Consider the following 19,603-nt stretch of genomic DNA (forward strand, 5'->3'; position numbering starts at 1 on the left):
TAAAAGTGATTGTTGCTTGATTCCTTGAGCTCTCATTGGTGCTTTCGCGCATCGTTATTAGTGAGTTGGTTGAGAAGTTGGCTTTTTCAGTTCGAAAAAAAAATTATTTGCAAATTTCGAGTTCACTTCGTTGCGATGTTTTACCCAAATCTATTTTGATCAGCTGGTTAAAAACAAAGAATAAAAAGGAAAAACAAAAAGCATCGTAATCATTTCTCTATAACGCATTTTAAATTAAATTAAATAAATGTGGAAAGTGATCAAGAATGACCAGAAAGCCAAAGTACTCCAGCTGTTACTGTCCTGCTGAGAACCTGCTGAGTTACAATAGAAACAGATCGCGAGAGCCCATCAAATAAAAATTGAGTAACAGTGATCCAATAAAAAAAAAATGTATTGGGGTCATCCTGTAGTCCAGTGATTCGTTTATATGCATAATAATAAAAAAAGGAACACTTGAGCAATGTTTAACTCTAACTTCCAACCTTCAAAGATTTGATGATTTTGATTTCTACTGAACTTGTTTTATCATTTTGTTTTGATTAATAAAGATCCAGTGTGTGACTTAAGAATTTCCTGATTTTTTTTTTTTTCTTCAATATATTTAAAGCATTTTACGTTTGTTAATAATGCTATTCGTGCAAAGGTGGAATACTTGGAAAGCTATGCTACATCATTTCTGTGTTTAGAAGCACTAAACACAGTAAATCAGCGAATAGTTTATAATCTTCTATATATTACACACACTGTGCTTTAGCTGAAATTAAGCTTCCTTTAAATAATTAAATTAAATAATCAAACAGTTTTATGAACCCAAAACAAGTTGCATCTAAAACTCTCAGTCACTGTCTCCTCAATCTGAAAACTATGAATCTAGCACAAATGTAACTTTAGATTTCAGAGTGAAGTTTGTTATGGGCGATTCTGATTGGCACCTTTTTGCACATAAAAGTTCTGATATTAGTAAATCAATAAATGTATAAAGTTCATAATGTTTTTAAAGCTCAACATCTGGGCCATTGCTTACTTTGCTTGCAGTTTAGTTAGCAGTATCAGCATACTGCAACGACCCTTGACTCAGGCTGCTATGTATGCAGATACCAATATATCAGATTGTGAGAGATGTATTAGATGGGCTATAATGATAATCCATTTTAAAATGCTGTTTTCTATTCTGACTTTAAATAACCAAAAAATCTAGAGTGGCTTTGTATTGGTGTGCATCAACACACTGAGTAAGAGCTCCCACCCTGAGGGGAGCTTTGTTTTCTGTCAAGGGGAAAAGTCAGATGTCAAATTGTTTATTGTGATCGATCTAGTTACCACTTGCAAACTTTCACAAACTTTAGGAAGTCGCTTGCACAAACTGCTATGTGTCACATTGGTTGGTGCGTTTCCTATGGTGCAATGCCAAGGAACTCAAAGCAGTAAAAAATGTTGTAGTGAAACCGTTTTTAACTTACAGAAATGCATTCAATGGAAATGATGTAATCTAACCACTAAAGCTATTCATTATCAGGCATCCTGTGCTGACACTTCACAAATCTTTTTAGCAATTTTGCGGAACAGCGTGCAGAGTCCTTGAAGAGTCCTTGATTTGCATGTAGCATGATGGGAGTGAGTGGGTGAAAAAGCAGTTGGTCTTCATGGAGCGGAGTCCAGCTGTGATGTGGACCTGGCTGCTGGGGGCTGGACTCGTCCTGGGTAATGTTTAACTTTGTTATCTTTCTGCTGTTTGTTATCATCCAGAGCAAACTTTCAAACAATATGTGAGGATGTGCTGGTATTTCTGGAAGTGTCGTTAGTGGAACCGGGTAATAATTTGTTATTTAAATGACAGAATCTCACCAAGCATGAGAAAGTTACAACCACAACATGTCACACCACATCCCTCTACTTTCCTCCCAGGTTATTGTTTTTGGTTTTATACCACACCGTTTTGTTATTCTACTGTATAATACCCATAAAACACCAATTAGCAGACAAGCTTATCAACAAGTGAGTGAATGCAGTGGAGCACAACATTTTGTTATTTAAGCCTGTGAAGACCAAAACACGGAGTGCGTAATTCGGCAAGCATTTGTCGGATGACTAGAAGCATGTCATAAGTGGCACATTATTATCATTATTAACATAGGTGACAGGGGACTTCAATAGCAGTAAACCTCCTGTTGCAATGCAATGTTCCGCTTGCAAGAAATTCACGAAAGTGCTACTTGCACTAATGCGCACCCATCACACGAGCTCTGCCTATCAGCAGTGTCCTCCCCCAGCAGTGGAATGCATCCTGCCACTCCAGAAAAACAACTGAGGAACAGCTTGGAAACACAACTAAGAGCCCAAGGTGTTGAATCTCTCTGCAGTCTCCCCCTTAGCCCAGTCCACTCGACCATCTACACTGGAACTAGCCTGATCCATGCAGGCCCCAGTGTGTAACCCACTGGATTCAAAGGATCCCCGGTATACACCCTGAGGCCAGAAACTGCAGTTCAGCCCCAGATCCCCTATTTATGCATCATCGGTTTAAAGTTTTGCCTCTTTTTAGCTTTGATCTTGCAGTAGATTGGTGATTTTGAGACAGCTAAAAGTCCCCAAATGTCAGCATTATCATCATTCTGAAGAAATCAGTCCACCTGTACCAGCGTATGATTATATTGGCTTACGACAGGTATACCCAGCAGACAAAACAAGCTATGGCAGTAGGAGCCAAGAAAGGATATTGTTCCGTCTTGCCTGAACTACTGTTGTAACCTCAGGGAAAATAACTTATAAATGGCTCAAAGCTAATTAATTCCTCTCATCATCTCTATTTCACCATCCCAAATTTGAAAACAGTGAGTCAGACTTGGGCGGTGGAGGTTTTGCATACCTGAGTCACATGAAAGCCTTTCTCTGCACTGTGTTCAAACTCTGAGATGATAAAACAGTTGCGCTGATGCTTAAAATGTGCGTAGCCTCATTTTTTTTGAGCACACATAATCAATCGAAACTTCAAAAGAGACTGGCATCAGTATAAATCCTGCTAATAAGGATGAGTCTGCTTAATAAAGGTACCGCAAGGCACGAGTGCTGACATGCAACGACTGGCTCATAGATAAAAGGTCCTTATTTTATTTTATTTTTTTAAAATCCACTTTTACCCACCTACACCACACAATAAATTAAAAACCACACTCATCCTTATCAATGAACTGCAACATGTGCTTTTCCATGTCATTAACTCCAGCCACTCTCAATGCTTCCAGTGTTTTGCATTACAACATCCACGGCCTTCCCCCGACCCCCTCGGCTAATCGGCTGTGTGTTCATACATCGAGTTAATGTCACCTGCCACTGGGAGCCCGGAGACACGCCAACAACGAAATACACTCTGCAGGTTGAGAAGATATCTAGGTGAGACAAAATGTTCTTTTACATAAAAAGAAAGACAAAGACATTTGAATAATATGTAGATAAGGAAAGTGAAAAAGAAACAACGTAAAAATCTATTTTTGTGATCATGATTTTATAGATCCTAATCAGAGTATCTAATCAGAATCAGTTGTTAGGTTTAACACAATAGTTTGAAAAATGTTATAATACAGTATTTTAATTTTGGAAAGGCCATCACACACAAATCTTCAGTGTTGTTCTTTGGAGATCTAATGCCTGCAGCCTATAATTTACATCATTTTTCATATTCATCACCCTGTTGACTAGATCTTTTGTTTCCCATTTGTTTGTTTTTTTCTTGTTCTTTCATTCACTCAAGTTCTCCCTTTTGATGTATAACATTGGTAGATTAACAATGTCCACTAACCCCATGAAAAGTCCAAAGTGCCAGTCAGTCTTTTTGAAGATGTATCTTTTTAAAAAAAATGTTTGAAATTGATCATTTTCCGTGTCTAAAAAAACCCAGCTTTTCTCAATAAAAGAACTCGCTGTTGATGTCTTTTGGGGCAATGGCGGCAAAGATGAAAAACCCTTACAAGTATCAGCCTTTGGCTACACGGAAAACCTTTTGTATTTTTATTTTTTTAATCTTGCATCTTTATTCTACACTGCAACAAAACATTCAGTGTATAACAACATGAAAACATTGGGCATGTTATCATTAACCTCCAGGGGACTTAACACCTGAGCTCTGCTCAGCTTTACCGGGCTGTAAGGGAAAGTTTCAGGTCATTGTTTCACAGACTGACTCATAATTTTACTATTATGATGAACGCTTACTGCTCTTACCTGTCTTTCAGGCTACAACATGCAGCTGTTTGCAAAGAAAAAAAATGCCAGTTAAAGAAACAAAAACGTATAGCTAAAAGCAAACTTATACAAGTGTGAATGTTGCACTTTTGCCAGGAGACCAGTAACAGATCTACAAGTAAGCGATAAAGCTTGTCCATAACTGCTAATTGCGCTTGTCGGTGCGTTCAGCACTTGTGTGCGCTGTCTGTGAGTGGAAAAGACAGATCAGTTATTGCAGGTTTAATTTGTTAAAGATTTGTGCTACTAATCATTCTGTATGAGTTTGCGTCACCAGTGCCAAATCCTTTATCACTGTTATTATTAAAGAGAGGTCGTTATTAGAAAGAGTTTGACGAACGGCTTTAATTTAACGTTTTAATGACTGTGAAATTCAACTTGAGAAATGGCTTTAGGTCCTTTAAAAATTTCTCTACAGCTGCTGCTAAGCAGGAAGCAAACTGTCTGATACTGTCTTAGATGTAAGTTTGATATCTGTCATGGCAGGCTCAGTTTTGGGTTGTTGTTTTTTTCATTGCATTTTTCTTCTCAGTGAGATGTTGCGCATGCTGCTCGTCAACTTAACATTGATTTAGCAATCTGCAGTGTTTATCGGTGCCTGTGGTGGATTCAGAATTATCCATTTCAATGAGATTACCCAAGTCTCCGTTCAGCAGTGGTCCACCGTTGTGCTTTGGCACGCAGGCAGGTTTGCAAGTTGGAGCTGGTGTTGTTGTTTGATGGTAATTCATTGTGCCTATGCAAATCCTTTTGTGTGTAATCACCTTTGAAAATGACATTCGTGTGAGGCTTTGATGGGAGATTTGATATGCTTCGACACAGTTTCCACTTCCTCAGTGTTTTTTTTGTTCTAGGTTTTATAGCTGATATTACTGTTCAAGATGTATGCAAAACTGTGAATTTGAACCTGAGCCTGACACAACATGTTTCTGTGTGGGTTTGCGGTTTTATGCATTTTTTGGTACATCACTCTCTTTTCGTGTAGTAGCGCTCCGTTGACCTTGTAGGTGCATGTTTGTTTCTGTCAAAGTGCCAACAGGTTTGCAAAAAAGACATACACCTGCACCACGCATGAAACCACCTGCACAATAGGACTTAATGGTTCAACTTCAAGGATTGACTTTTGCATCACAGTCACAGCACACGGTGGAAGCGAGAGCTTTTCATCGCACCCTCGATGTCAGCCCGGCAGGACAGAAGGTACGGTAGTTTTGCTTTCCCTTTGCTTATCCCATCTCATCGCTCATGCCTCACGTCTCTCTTCCCATATTTCTCAGTGATGCTGCCTCCAGCCATCCTGAACAACGTAACAGAAGTTCGTGGTTCTCCTCAGTGTCTGAATGTAACTTGGAGTCGCGTATCATCGGACTTTCCTGTGTCTAACAATGAAATCCAGCAGGGAAATCTGAATTCACAAATTGAAACAGTGACTGAGCAGGTGAGCCGCTACTATAACTGCATGCACATGCAGAAATAAGATGTTCATTCATTTTCACACCTGCAGAAACCAAAACTTCACACATCCTGTTTTCTTCCTCTTCAGCACCACTTCTGTGTTTAGAATGTTACATTTTTAAGCAGCAGAACTTAGAAAAAAAAGTGCAAGACATAATAAGTCACTTTAAATATTTACTGATATTAAATTGTTTCACAGAACATCAGACTGTATGTATTGCTTCTTCGCAACCTCATTCTTTTTTTGTTTTTGCTATACAGCTTGATTTTCAGATCAGAAATGTGACAATGGAAGGCTACTCTGTCCTGGTTTGTCACCTTAGACCTGATACAGAATACACCATCAGGCTTCGCCACCGTTACCGTGGCCCTGCAAGTCCATGGAGCATGTGGAGCAAAGCACTTCAGGGAAGGACAGCAGAAGATGGTGAGAGGAAATGGTTGCTATGCTTCTGCTTAAATCCACTGTTGGATCCTAGTAATAATGATAACTAAAGGAAGATTATAAAAACAATCATAGGGGGAGGAAAAGACCCCTTTTAAATAATTATTTTCCATCTATTAACTACTCATCTTGGTTGTGGTAGCACGACAACTCCATCCCTACATATAATAATAATAATAATAATAATGGATTGCATTTATATAGCGCTTTGCGGGGCCCTCAAAGCGCTGTACAATTCCACTATTCATTCACTCTCACATTCACACACTGGTGGAGGCAAGCTACAGTTGTAGCCACAGCTGCCCTGGGGCAGACTGACAGAAGCGAGGCTGCCATATCGCGCCATCGGCCCCTCTGGCCATCACCAGTAGGCGGTAGGTGAAGTGTCTTGCCCAAGGACACAACGACTAATATATATATATATATATATATATATATATATATATATATATATATGGAGCACTCAAAGTGCTTTATACAACATGCACCCATTCAAGAAAGCACTTTTTCTATGCATTTTCTATCCATTCACACTCCGATGGATGGAGGTTAGTGGGGGTTAGTATCTTGCCAGCCAGGGATCAAACCACCAACCTTTCGATTAGTACATGACCTATTCTACCGAATGAGCTACAGCCACCCCACTCAGTCAGTCCAAAAACCAAATGTGGACCAGCTACACAAACCTAGATGAACCTTCTAGAATCTTTTCGTGTGTTCCTCATTTCAAATGCATTCATATGCTTTTTTACGCTCTAGTCTATTCTATGGACAGTGGGAAGCTGTCAGAAAACAAAGATGCAGAGAGACGGTTATTATTCATTTATTTATATTTGTCTTTCAGTACCAATTTCCAGGTCAGCGACGTGCAATCATTTTTTGAGATGTTTGACTCTACCTAACATGTAAATGGTGGACCAGCTGCCACTCAAATAAACCAACCAACCCTCAGTACCATGACCTAGAATGAATACTTGGACACCGCTGTCTATGCCAGCTTCCAGGCTCTGTTTCTGAACTAGATTTGATTATGTGGCAAAAATAACAGTGAAGACAGCTATGTGTTAAAGACATCATAGACACAGTTCAAATAAACTGTAGTATCACATCCGTCATGTCTCCCACCTGTGTTGTTATGTGTCAGCAATTGCTGACACAAATGGCAAAGAGCTAGATCATTCCTTAACAGGAAGCACCCCTGCTGTAGAAGACAAATCTGAAATTGTTCACTGCCAGCAGGTAGTTTCACTGTGTCCCTCGATGTTCTGGTGGATCTCATTCAAATTATTTTTGTATGTTTTCCCCTCTTTTCGCCTATCAGCTCCATCTGCAGCACCAGTATTCTGGAGACGAGTGAAACAAAATCACAGGAATGGATGGAGACTCGTCTCTCTGCTTTGGAAGGTGTGTGTGTGTGTGTGTGTGTGTGTGTGTGTGTGTGTGTGTGTGTGTGTGTGTGTGTGTGTGTGTGTGTGTGTTGAATTGCATGGGAGTTTGAGCTCGCTAGTTTAATATCTTATGACTATCACTCTGAGCTTTACTGTTTAATAATCTTTGGGATTCAATTTGTTTTTAATCACCATTCCACCCTTACGCTGTCTCTAATTTCTTTTATGTCTCCCTAAACTTACTCGTTTATTGCATTTAAGTTTGATTCAGGTTTAGAGTAAGACTGAGACAGCCCGAGAAAACGGAGAGAGAATTTAAAAATCTGTGTTTATATAACAGGATTGCTTAATTAAAATCTCAGTAATATTACATAGCTTTGAGTCACTGCTTTCTCTTTCTGTTTTTAGCCCTTACCTCATTTTCTGGCCAATGGCAAAATTATGTTTTACAACGTGACTTGCCAGACAGAAAGCACTCCGATCTTGAGTGATCATGGGAGCTGCAAATATTTGCACCATTTGAGTACATCCTGTAGCTTGCTCCTTCCTGCTGGGCGTTCCTTCTGCACTCTGACGGCCTCCACCTCTGCCGGCGTGTCACCAAAATCTAAGATTTTGCTGCATGGATCCTATGAAACAGGTAGGCATCGCTGTTTAGTAAAAGATGACTTTCTGCATTATTATCATTATCTGATAATTACAGAAGTTGCACACAGTGGACCAAATGCACTTCTAATACATTGTCTTTGAGGATTATACTAAAAGTAACTTGTTAATTATTGGTCTCTGACAAATTTTCCAATTAAACGTGACATGTTTATTGACATGCCATGGAAATGTCATGAATCTTACATGTTTCTAATAATGCGGTTCCTACTTATAATGACGACATTTGGCAGTTGGCTCCCACAAAAGGTTTTTGCGGAGTAGTTAAAAGATCTCTGTCCGTATTTTTATCTGTAACACAAAGCTGCCTGAGTTAGGAATGCCACCCCACCCATTATTTCTCTTTTCCCTATTCTTTCCAAGTTGTAGAGCAGAGTATTCATGTTTCACTCAAAAGAGGCAACCACATAATTCAGTCTAATTAAATGTTTATTTATATAGAGCAAATTCACAATGACAGTTGCCTCAAGGTGCATTGTATTGCAGGGTAAAGACCACCTGCTGCGACCGGTTAAGTGAGAGGAAAGAGAAGAGAGCAGAGGGGAGGACAAAAGACACATTCTGGAAGAGAGCAACAGAGTTTAACAATCGCCAACAATTAATGCAATTGTTGTGCGTAAACACGGAGGGGAGGGGGGGGGGCTTCAGTGCATCACTGGAGCAGCCTGAGCCTATTGAAGTATAACTAAGGGATTAGGCAGCTGTCAAAGACTTGACAATCTGATTCTCAGTTGCTGAAATTGGACTTGTATACATGGAATGTCCCTTCTTTAGCCTGAGCCTAGTACTTGAGGCCAAGTGATACCAGCTAGATATAGTTGGGCTCACCTCAACCCACAACTTGGGTTCAGGAACCAGTCTGCTAAAGAGGGGTTGGACTCTGGTGGGTATATAGAGTTCAACGACTGCACGTTGGGGTTTTCCCCACTAAACGAGAAGGTTGAATCCCTGCGCCTTTGGGTCAGTCGAGCAGAGTACCTGGCCTTCTTCAGGTCCCTGACTGGAGTGCTGAAATGTGCCACAGCCGGAGACTTACTTGTCCTACTTGGGGACTTCAGAGCCCATATGGACACTGACAGTGTAACCTGGAGGATGTGAGTGGGAGGAACAGCCTGCCTGACCTGAACCTGAATTCAGGAAACAAAAATACTTAATAAAGTGACACGCCAGATGTCATGTGGCTGATTCTTACTACAAAATAATAATAATAAAAATAATAACTATTTGTATAGGACTTTTAAAAAGACAGAGTTTATATAATATAAATATGACACAATATAAACAGTATAAAGGAAAGACTGAATAGTGTGTTATTATCCATGTTTAAAAGAAACAACAGACAAAGTTCTTTTGAGGAGCAAAGCATGACAGGGCCCAAAGAAGGTCTTTGAACCTTTCAAAGCCTTTTGGTGCATTTGTCATCCGCATTTGTTAAAAGTTAATTCGTTAATCTGACTTTTGGTAATTTATGACATTATAAAGGACCAATATCAAACAAGAGACGCCAGAAAAAAAATTTAATGCACTAACAATTGTTTTTTAAATCCCGTGGTAGTCATCTTGTTCCTCCTCGCTCCACAGAGCCACCATCCCCAAGCCACATTACTGCAACTCCTCTGAACGACAGTAGCTTGGAGGTTCGGTGGGTGGCTCTAAGTGATGCATCTGTGAGCAGCTATGTGGTGGAGTGGTTTGCGGTGAGAGAGAAAAATAGCAGCACGCTACACTGGGAAGAGCTGAATCGCTACCAGACATCGCTGGTTATCACAGGTAATCCTGTAAAATACAGCTCTGCCTGTTTAAAACTGCGGCGCCATCAATCTTAATATCCACTTATCAAGATGATGATTTATGAGGAAGACACAGAGCAGAGAAGTAAAGTGTATTTCACGTTTGATCTCTTTTCAGAGGGATTAAAGCCAATGGAGCGTTATGCTGTTTCTGTGAGAGCCGTGTATGGCGAACGAGGAGCGGGGAAAAACACAATGCTCTACACGTACACACGGCAAGGAAGTATGTAGTCTGTGCAACACTGCAGTTGTTTCATGCTGAGCTTTAAAGTAGCCTTTCAACCTCGATGTGATTGTTATTTGGCTTTTGAGGGTTGTGTATTTTTCTTACTGTGAAAAATACAGTAAGAAAAATAAAATACACAATGCTTCACAATTTCCCCATCGTGCGTGTGACTGCTACTCTCAAGGTCGTCTGTTAAAGATGAACTTTTTCTTTTTTTAAACGAATAATTTCGCAGATATAAGGGCGAATTTCAAGTTGGCTCAAGCTCCACCTCTTAAAAATGTTCTTGCAAATTAGTTCCTAATATTCAAAGTAATCCAACTAACAACTGAAGTAGTCTCTTTTACAAAATTGTGCAATTTGTGTGGACAATGAATGAATTGTAGAAATATATATAAATATTTTCTTTGAAGGTAAATCAGAAGTTGAATGGCAGCATTGATGCTTAAGATGAGTTGCACTATAATCTCTGTGCATTATGAAAGCCAATGACTTCGTGTTGTATGTCATGAAAACCATCATCACGCCATTGCTGATAAGGATGGTAAGGCTAATTGCAACACAAACAAGTCACTTTTAGCTGCTGTTTTAATTCTTGCTTTTGTTGGCTGAATCTGTGTTGGTGCTGATTAAGTTATGACAGTGATCTAGTGAGCTCAACACAGCATATTTTTCATTAAAAATAAATAAATAAAAATCTCCCAGTCCATCTTTACATATAGATAGGGTGACTAGACCCCAACAAACTAAATGTGTAGCAACAACAATGTGTAAACAGTTTGTGGATGTAGGCAGAATGTAGCTTTGGCTTACAATTTTATGGCATGCACACTTCATTTCACATTTTCCCTTGGTGCAAAATTAGAAAAATAACAATAGCAAAAAGGACAAAAACTCTGTTTTTCTGAAAATAGAGTTTCTGTCAGATTCATTAAAATCTGCAAAGCTTGTGACTTTATGGTAATTTGCAACTTTCACTGATTGGCTTCACATTAGATAGGCTAAAACTTGATTTCATTATAATAAAAAGGCAGACATTAGAAAAGTGCATGTTCTGCAGAGCCAGTCAAAATGAGGGACATTGTCTCAAGATGCTGAACAGGGGTAAATGGACTGGTTCTTATACTCTATCTGAACACTCAAAGAGCTTTAAAAGAATAGAAATGCTGCGCACTGTCACGGAAGGAGGTCACCTACTCGTGGGCAAGATGATATCATCTCAGTTTCCTGGTGCAAACAATTTAATCAGATTGGATGGTGTTGGGAAATAAGGGTATAGCCTTTTTCTTACAACATGTGGTTTAGTTATCATCGCCATCATCGCACTGCCTGCTTTCGTTTCTGTCCGCACAGCACCCTCAGCTGGTATTGACGTAAAAGTGCAGCAGATCTCAGGCGGCATGGTGGAGCTCACCTGGAGTCCTGTACCTGTGGAGCTTCTTCGTGGTTTCCTCCGTAACTACACTCTGTACTACAGAACCAGAGATCAGCCCGCAAGGAGTGAGTCCCTGACACACATATGAAGACACACCTTTACTTTATACACAGCCGCACAAAAGTGATCAGCAACAAGATGAAAATGGCCTTACATAGTATCTGATTTTTGTTTCATTTCACTCCAACAAGCTGCAATTGTGTTTCAGTTTAACATCCAGCATCTACTTGGAAAACATAGATTTACTGATAATGGCAGACTTTTTCATGAACTTGGCACATTTTTAGTGACATTTCCAAACTATAATAGTAAAAAATGTTGTGAAATGTAACAGCATATCAACCATCAGGGTGATTATTTTTGCATTACTTTGGTTTGTGCAAATACTAAACCTACTAAACATTGGGATGTTTTTATTGTCACCATTAGCACGTTAGCATGCAGACATTTAGTCAAATCACCGCTGTAGCAGACTCCAGCTTCACAGGTGCTTTATATTGTAAAGACCCTATACTTGTTATTTTTAACAACTTCATCCCTGTATAAATGAGTCAGCAGTTTATGAGTATTTCATTGTACAAAAAAAGAACGTGGTCCTGAGCAATAGTTCTCCATATTTGGCTGCAAATTGGCTGCTTTTTACAAATTTTAAGTTCGGTCCTTGTACATGATATGTTTTGTTTATATGAATTTTTTTTGGTATTGTTTCTCAAGCCATTTAATGCTTTTTTCCCCATTTCGTTATTTGAAAGTAAAAAAAATGCCAAAGATAACACAGTCATAAAATAATGTCTTTGCACCAACAAGGTGATCTCCTAAGAGGTATTAGCTGAAACTTTTGCATATTCTCAGAAAAAGGAGAGTGGGAGAGAAACCTTTGCATATTCTGGCATGATGTGCAGTGTGTCCTTAGGCATTTGAGGCAGCTGGACAAAGGAAGGACAAAAGAAGATGTGGCAGGCCAAAAAACCAAATGCTATCTACAGGAGATGAGCGGTATTAGTTTTGGTTCAACTGGTCATCAAAACATATGGAGAAGTTCAGGAGAGGTATAACAGTGAGTGTCAACAATCATCTGTAAAACACAGGAGGCTCTGTCACGGGTTGAGGCTGTATTTTAGCCCAATCTCAACGAGATTGATGAAATTACACAGAAACTTAAAGTCAGATTTTGATCTGCCTGGAAAGCATCTGATTAGGTGTCTTCATTTTGTCAATATGAGAAAAAAAAACCTCACACTGCCAGTGCAATATAAACATTCTTGGATAGAACCCTCCCCCCCCCCCCCCCTTCACAGTGGCTTCCCCAGAGCCCCGACCTCAACATTTACATAGATACTGTATTTCCATGTCTGTTTGCATATGTTTCAATAAATTGGTGCACCTGCTTCCCGTTTTGGTAGCAAATAAAAAGAAATGAGGGGTAAGACTTTTTCACAGTACTGTAAACTACCATAATCACGAAACAGCCACTCTCGGATTTACACAGCAGAAACACGACTAACAATACTAAACCTTTACTATGCAGCAGTCTGAGCCACTTCATGTCCTCAGACTCATAAAAAACACGCTACGATGCAAAAGGATATGTGAAGCATAGATGAAAAACTACAGATTAAAAACATCATGCATTTTTTTTTAAACACCACTTTATTAAAAACAATCCTTTTGGAAGTGCAAGGTTAAACCGACTTGTCTTTGTTTTCCTTTGAGGATGAAGTTAACCGAGAAAAAAGGGGTAAAAGGCTTGATGTTTGTTTTTCCTTCCATTTGTTATGACTTGATGGATCGCCTACCTTATCACATTTTGCCAATTATAGCTTCTCATGTTTATTTAGGTGTGTTTGTGCCTGGTCACGTTCGCAGCTACACGCTGCAGAATCTGTCACCCGGTAACTACGCCATCTTCATGCAGGCCAATACTGAGGCTGGTGCCGGAGAAACTGGGACCATGGCTAATGTGCACATACGTGAGGACAAACTTAAATGAACCTTAAAAGTAAAAAAAAAGAAAGCATAAAACACACACACACCTTTATCTTTAACAACTTTATGTGTTTTTGAAGGCTCTGAGGAAATCTCGGTAGTGATGTATGTGGTCGTTCCACTCGTGCTGACGATATTGGCACTGATACTGATGGCCTGCCTAGCACAGCATGGAATGTAAGATATCCATTTAAATATCTATCTTGTACAAACATATAGCTATTGCATGCAAAGCCTTGAGATGAATTTTTACGTTTTTTTATTTACTTATTTATATTTTCTGTGATGTTTAGTGTGAAAGAGAAGCTGTGTAAAGATGTCCCTGATCCTTCCAACAGTAGCTTGTCCCACTGGGCCCCTAAAACTACCTTGGAGGTAAATCAGGTTTTTTCAGCCAATCACAATAAAACCAATAATCAATTGATCCTTCTTTCATGTATTGTTTGAGTTGCAAAAGCCTGACATTTGTTCTGTTTGTTCTATGGAGCTTACCGCTATTCAAAAGGGCAGACTTTATTGTACCAATCTGTGGCTGGAAATACTGTAAAGCAAATCACTGCTGTTAAATAATGTTTGATGAGAAAAAAAATATGCTGCCCAATTAGTTGAAAGTGAAAATACCCGTTGTCGATCCATTTTAAGGCTACTGTCAGTGGGAACCAAGCCACATAATGCAAAGTGCCAAGAACTGCAATTCCTCAGATGGCCACTTGAGGCTGTCTCCCAAAGTGGGTCATTGGAGCCAAGCTGATAAACTCTCTCTGGCCTGTCACTTGTGTATTCAACTTTATAGATCAAAGGAGAGTAAAAAAAAAAGATTCTCTGGACAAATGCAGAGTTCATTGCAATGTTTATTGAGTTTCTACAAAAAGAGCAGAGTCAAATAAACGAAAAAACATCAGAACAGCGAAGCTAAACCCCAGGGTATCAACCTTTAAGCACATGCACATCAGCGGAAAAAGACAGAAAAGACCAGAGATAGACCAAAAACAAATTAAAAAAACAAAGACACACAGAGAGAGACAGACAGCTCTCCTGGGTGCTCACTTATACAGAGTCTTTGTTGTTACAGTAACATCCAGCATAGTCCAGCCTTTCCAGTGCACTCAGCATACCAACTACGCAACACCTGACACCGCCTCTGACTGTCATACAGTGTTGCCAACTTAGCGACTTTGTCGCTATATTTAGCGAGTTTTCAGACCCCTTAGCGACTTTTTTTTCTAAAAAAAAGTAGCTAAAAAAAGACGTGAAAGCGCGTATCGCTTTTACTCTCAACAAGCAGCGGGTGCTGTAATGCAGTCAGTTCTTCTTTTACTCGTTTACTCTTATGCTGTTTTGTGGATCACAAGGTTTAAAACTACTTATAAACACACACACACAAAGTAACTCCACCAGAGTGCCTATTTCGGGTCACTTTTGCCGGTCCAAGGAGCAGGGTTGGAATTGTGACATTAAAAAAAACAACATTAAAACATTAAAAAACATTAAAAAAAAACAATAATTGCTAAAAGAAATTTAATTTGTAGTTCTAAATAAACTCTAAATGCATTTAGGACGTTTTTTGCTCACTTTGTGTCTCTTCCACGATGTTATTTCTCTCTCCAACAACATAGGTTACAATTAGATTAGCATGACCAATTATGCAAATTAGGCGATGACGTCATTTAGCGACTTCTAGCGACTTTTAGGACAGCCAATAGCGATTTTCCTTACTGAGGAGTTGGCAACACTGCTGTCATACGGCCTCCCTTCAAGTCTAGTCTGCTGTGCTGGGGCCAACATATAATGATTACAACACAGCACAGCTTCCCAACATTATGCATTTTTACTGCATTTTACGTTAAACCTCGTTGTGACTAGCCAAAGTTAGCATCACAGCGATTATCACACTAGCTGATATTCGAGTTCTTTGGGATTTGATGTCAAAAAAGGAAATATAAGCATTAATACTTTTATTTGAACAATACACAACTACTCAGAGCCATTTTTTATGAAATTGCAGTTGTTTTGCCAGCTGAAATGACAACGACCCATTCAGATTAAAGAGTCTTTCAAAGTAGGTTAATTTCAGTTTGAATTTCTGTATTTCACATTTCAGCTGCCACATACGTGAACAGGAGACACAAGCAGACAGAGAAAGCAGTCTGTGCTTTTTCCATTTTTACAGTTCTTGTTCGTTCTGTTTTAAAATTCTAAAGTACGGTGCTTAGCAGTGGCAGTGCAAAGAGCTTGGAATAGAGATAGCATGTCTGACTTCATTGCTTTTTTTCCCACAGAGTATGAATCCTCTTGTGCTGCCGGAGAAGCCTGCAGTCAAATACTCTGAAGTCATTGTGCTTGGTGAGCTGGAGAACTCCAGCCTGGATCAGGACCACAGCTATCAGGGTGCCTGTAATCTGCGAACATATTCCAGTCTCCGGTCTCCACTTGACATTAGTAGATCAGGGAAAACATTAACCAGAAGGTCTGCAACTGATCTTTCCCCCTCCTGCTCAGATTACTCCAGCGTCATGTTATCCAGACCGCTCCAGAATACTCCCGGGCCTTTTGTGGACCTCTCCTGTGACCAATACAACTGGCAGACAGCTAACGTCAATGATGCTAAGTTGCAGCTAGGTGGAGCCAGCGAGCCATCTCAGTCACAGCCCAAGGATGAACAGAAAACCTTGCATCATTTTCTGCAGCACCATCAGATCCCCGCTTCCTTCTCTGACTTAAGCAGTATATCTTCTTCCGCTGTTTTACCTTCTCGCACAACAGAAATCAGTTCCCTCAAGCATCCTTTTTCTCAAAGCAGCTTTAACTCATTGCTGCAGTCTAACAACATCCGCCAGCCCAGTGATTCTTCAGATAATTTCACTACATCATTTTCACAGTTTCTCCCTTCTATCTTTGTGGATTTCTCCTACTGTCCTGTGGAGTGTGATCCTTACATTTCGTCAACGATTTAGTGTCACGGAAGGGAAGTACATAATATTTATTCATCAAAAATGTCATTATTATGTTTTATTTATATTTAAAGACACATTCATACATCCACCTTGTGCTTATCCAGTTGCCGGGGAGAGTGTTGGAACCTATTCCGGCTGTGTCATAGGGCAAAAAGGCAGAGTAAACCCAGTACAGGTCACCAGTCTAACCATTTACACTCATGGCAAGTTTAAAATCACCAATTAACCTAACCCCATACATATCTCTTGGAGTAAGCTGGAGTATCCAGAGAGAACATACAAGCTTCATACAGAAAGGGCCCAGGTAGCCAGTGGACTTTAATCCAAGGAACTTCTTTCTATGAGGCAAAAATGGAAACCACTGCACCACCTTGCTGCCTCCTAGTCATAAAATATGGAAAAAATGTTGTTGTTGTTTTTTTAATTTTTGTAGTCAAATGATTTCAAAGTCAGGATGTAGTAACTGTAATGAGTAAGGTCAGCTGACAAGGGTCCAGTTAACATTAGCCCCTTTCATGCAACTGGGAATTCTCCAATGATGGGAATGTTCTCAAGCTTTGGCTGGGGAATCTTTCCCATCAAAAAAGATGTGAACAGGAATCAGTTTCCATTGACATTTAGGGAAATGCACTTATACGAGTTCTTCCTAAGAAGGAGATGAGAATGTGGATACCACTTTTCTACAGTAAATGTGAAGCTATACTCTGCAGAAGCATAGAAAGTGAAAACAGAGGGTAACAGCTGGCCTGGCTCTGTAAAGAACATCTTTTTCATTTGACAAGATAAATATGAGCAGTCAAAGGGAGGATGGATTATTTTTATATATATGTAAACACACTCATTTGTGATTGGTTGGTTACTTTTTTGTATATGTTTTGAGGCATTATGAAGTTTTTTTTCTCATCTTACTAATATACACGCCGCATGTTTTGGCTGTCAGTGCTGAGGAATGTTAACGCAAACTACTCACTGTATTTTACTGATGTTTGACTTGGCTGTTATTTTTCTATTTTTAGTGAAGTGATTTATTCTTGTTGCTTATATAGTTGAAATCAGGTATCTGAAAGCTTTATGTGTGTGCCTATGAAGAAAAAAAAAAAGCATACACTCACTGGGCGCTCTTTTAGATACACAAGTTCAACTGGTTAGTCTATTTAGCCAGTTCGGTACATTTAGACACATAGATGATAATCTTCTGAAGCTCAAACTGAGCATTAAAATGGGGAAGAAGGGAGATTCAAATGACTTTAGTATGTATGGTTATTGGTTTTAGGGTTGGGCTGGTGTGAGTATTTCCAAAACTTCTGATCTATTGAGATTTACAGAGAATGGTCCAGAGAAAAAGAAAAGCAAAGAAAATATCCAGTGAGCAGCAGTTCTCTAGGTAAAAATGCCTTGTTGATGCCAGAAGTCAGAGGATACTGGTCAGACTGCTTTGAGCTGACAGGAAGGCAACAGCAACTCAAATAGCCACTAATTAGAACCAAAGTTTTCAGAAGCATATATCTGAACGCACAGACGTTACACCTTGAAGTATGCATCATACCTCAGCAGAAGACCACATGCCGTGCCAAAATGTTGCCTAATCTGATGAGTTTCGATTTCTTTTGTGAGATTCACATGGTAGCATCAGAATTTGGAGTAAGAAAGATAAAAACATGAATCATTCCTCCATTATATCAACAATTTAGCCTGGTCATGGTGGTCTTACGCTTTTTTTGGCACACTGCACATTGTTTAATTACCACCTGAATATTGCTACTGACGACATCCATCCTTTTATGGCCATATTCTGGTGGCTGTGTCCAGAAAATAACATGCCGTGTCAGAAAACTGAAATCATCTCAAACTGATTCCTTGAACATAACAATTAGTTCACTGTACTTAAATGCCCTCTGGTCACATTCCAGTAGAGAAGCTTTTGATGTAGTGGAATAAAAGATTAGCATCATTGGATGTGCAACCAACAAATCTGCAGCAGCTGTGTGATGCTCTCATGTCAGTATGGCCCAAAATGTTTCCAGCACTTTGTTGAATCTAAAGACCAAATGAGGCCTAACCCAGCACTAGCAAGGTCTATCTAATAAAGTGCCCAGTGAGTGTATATATCTATATCTGTCTATCTAAGTAGGAAGATATAGATTTAGTTATATATATATATATATATATATATATATATAAAGGACTTGAACTAGTTATAAATACTTATAAATACTGTGAACAAAGACTAACTAGACTGTCCATTAACAGCATTTCTTATCTTTCTGGTTTGTTACAGCTAGTCTAGACTCTTCTGCTACATGTTACCTATTTTCTGTTACACGCCTGCAGTTTGGAAAGTGGGCTCATGTTTTAAAAATGTACATGTCTCAGAGTCAGACCCCTCAAAATGCTGCTGCTGACTTGAGTTTATCGTTACAGTAGAATGAGCCATCTTTGTAACTGTGAATACTTCCGAGCTGAGTTTGTATTTGGTTTACATAATTTGTATGTTGTGAGAATTTAAATATCCACTTCAATGTATGAACCAGAATTTCAAGGGTAAAATATTAAATTTACTGTGTGCTAATTCTGTGTTTCGATTCATCACTCCAACAAAATATATATATATTCGTTTTCAGCAAACCACATTATAGTTACTGTAAAGGAATCTTTATTTAGTCTGTGTGTAAATTGTGTGTAAAATTAAAGAGACTAACTGAAATTCAGCCATTACGACAAGCAACGAAAGGCAAGAACATAAAAACAGAGATAAGAAAAACTTATTAGGGCCGAATTGTGAGATGGAAGCTTTTTCACATTAATGAAATTAATATTTAATTAGATACATTTTGATAATATAAATCACTCTCTGCAAGCAGCCTGCAAATCAAGCACGTGGTCAGAATTGTGCACTTGTAACTGTTTAAATAACAGCACTGTATCCTATTTTTGAAGCTGATTGTTGACAAGTACAATAGTACCGAGACAGCAGACACACCTCATCTGTGTCTTAAGGCTCAGGTGTGTGGAGACT

The 19,603-nt window shown here is 39.2% G+C and overlaps 1 protein-coding gene across 1 annotated transcript; it reads left to right on the forward strand.

The window, feature by feature from the left end:
• Positions 1-1,614: 1,614 nt before the first annotated feature.
• On the forward strand, positions 1,615-19,156 carry LOC146365869 (interleukin-31 receptor subunit alpha). Its single transcript, XM_084914467.1, has 14 exons — positions 1,615-1,704; positions 3,246-3,393; positions 5,273-5,442; positions 5,520-5,680; positions 5,959-6,124; positions 7,464-7,546; positions 7,939-8,170; positions 9,778-9,966; positions 10,105-10,209; positions 11,566-11,712; positions 13,486-13,617; positions 13,714-13,810; positions 13,927-14,008; positions 15,913-19,156. The coding sequence occupies exons 1-14, from the start codon at positions 1,647-1,649 to the stop codon at positions 16,585-16,587; spliced, it is 2,445 nt and encodes an 814-aa protein (XP_084770593.1). The 5' UTR covers positions 1,615-1,646; the 3' UTR covers positions 16,588-19,156.
• Positions 19,157-19,603: the final 447 nt, after the last annotated feature.

This window comes from Perissodus microlepis, chromosome 19, assembly GCF_051167445.1.
Source record: "Perissodus microlepis isolate ML-2025 ecotype Zambia chromosome 19, ASM5116744v1, whole genome shotgun sequence".
NCBI classification, from domain to species: domain Eukaryota; kingdom Metazoa; phylum Chordata; class Actinopteri; order Cichliformes; family Cichlidae; genus Perissodus; species Perissodus microlepis.

Bases quoted from the DNA above. Each gene is read 5' to 3' on its own strand.
- LOC146365869 (XM_084914467.1), top strand. From the start codon at position 1,647: ATGGAGCGGAGTCCAGCTGTGATGTGGACCTGGCTGCTGGGGGCTGGA. The intron at 13,618-13,713 runs GTGAGGACAAAC...GTGTTTTTGAAG, and splicing joins CATGGCTAATGTGCACATAC to GCTCTGAGGAAATCTCGGTA. The intron at 14,009-15,912 runs GTAAATCAGGTT...TTTTTCCCACAG, and splicing joins CCCCTAAAACTACCTTGGAG to AGTATGAATCCTCTTGTGCT.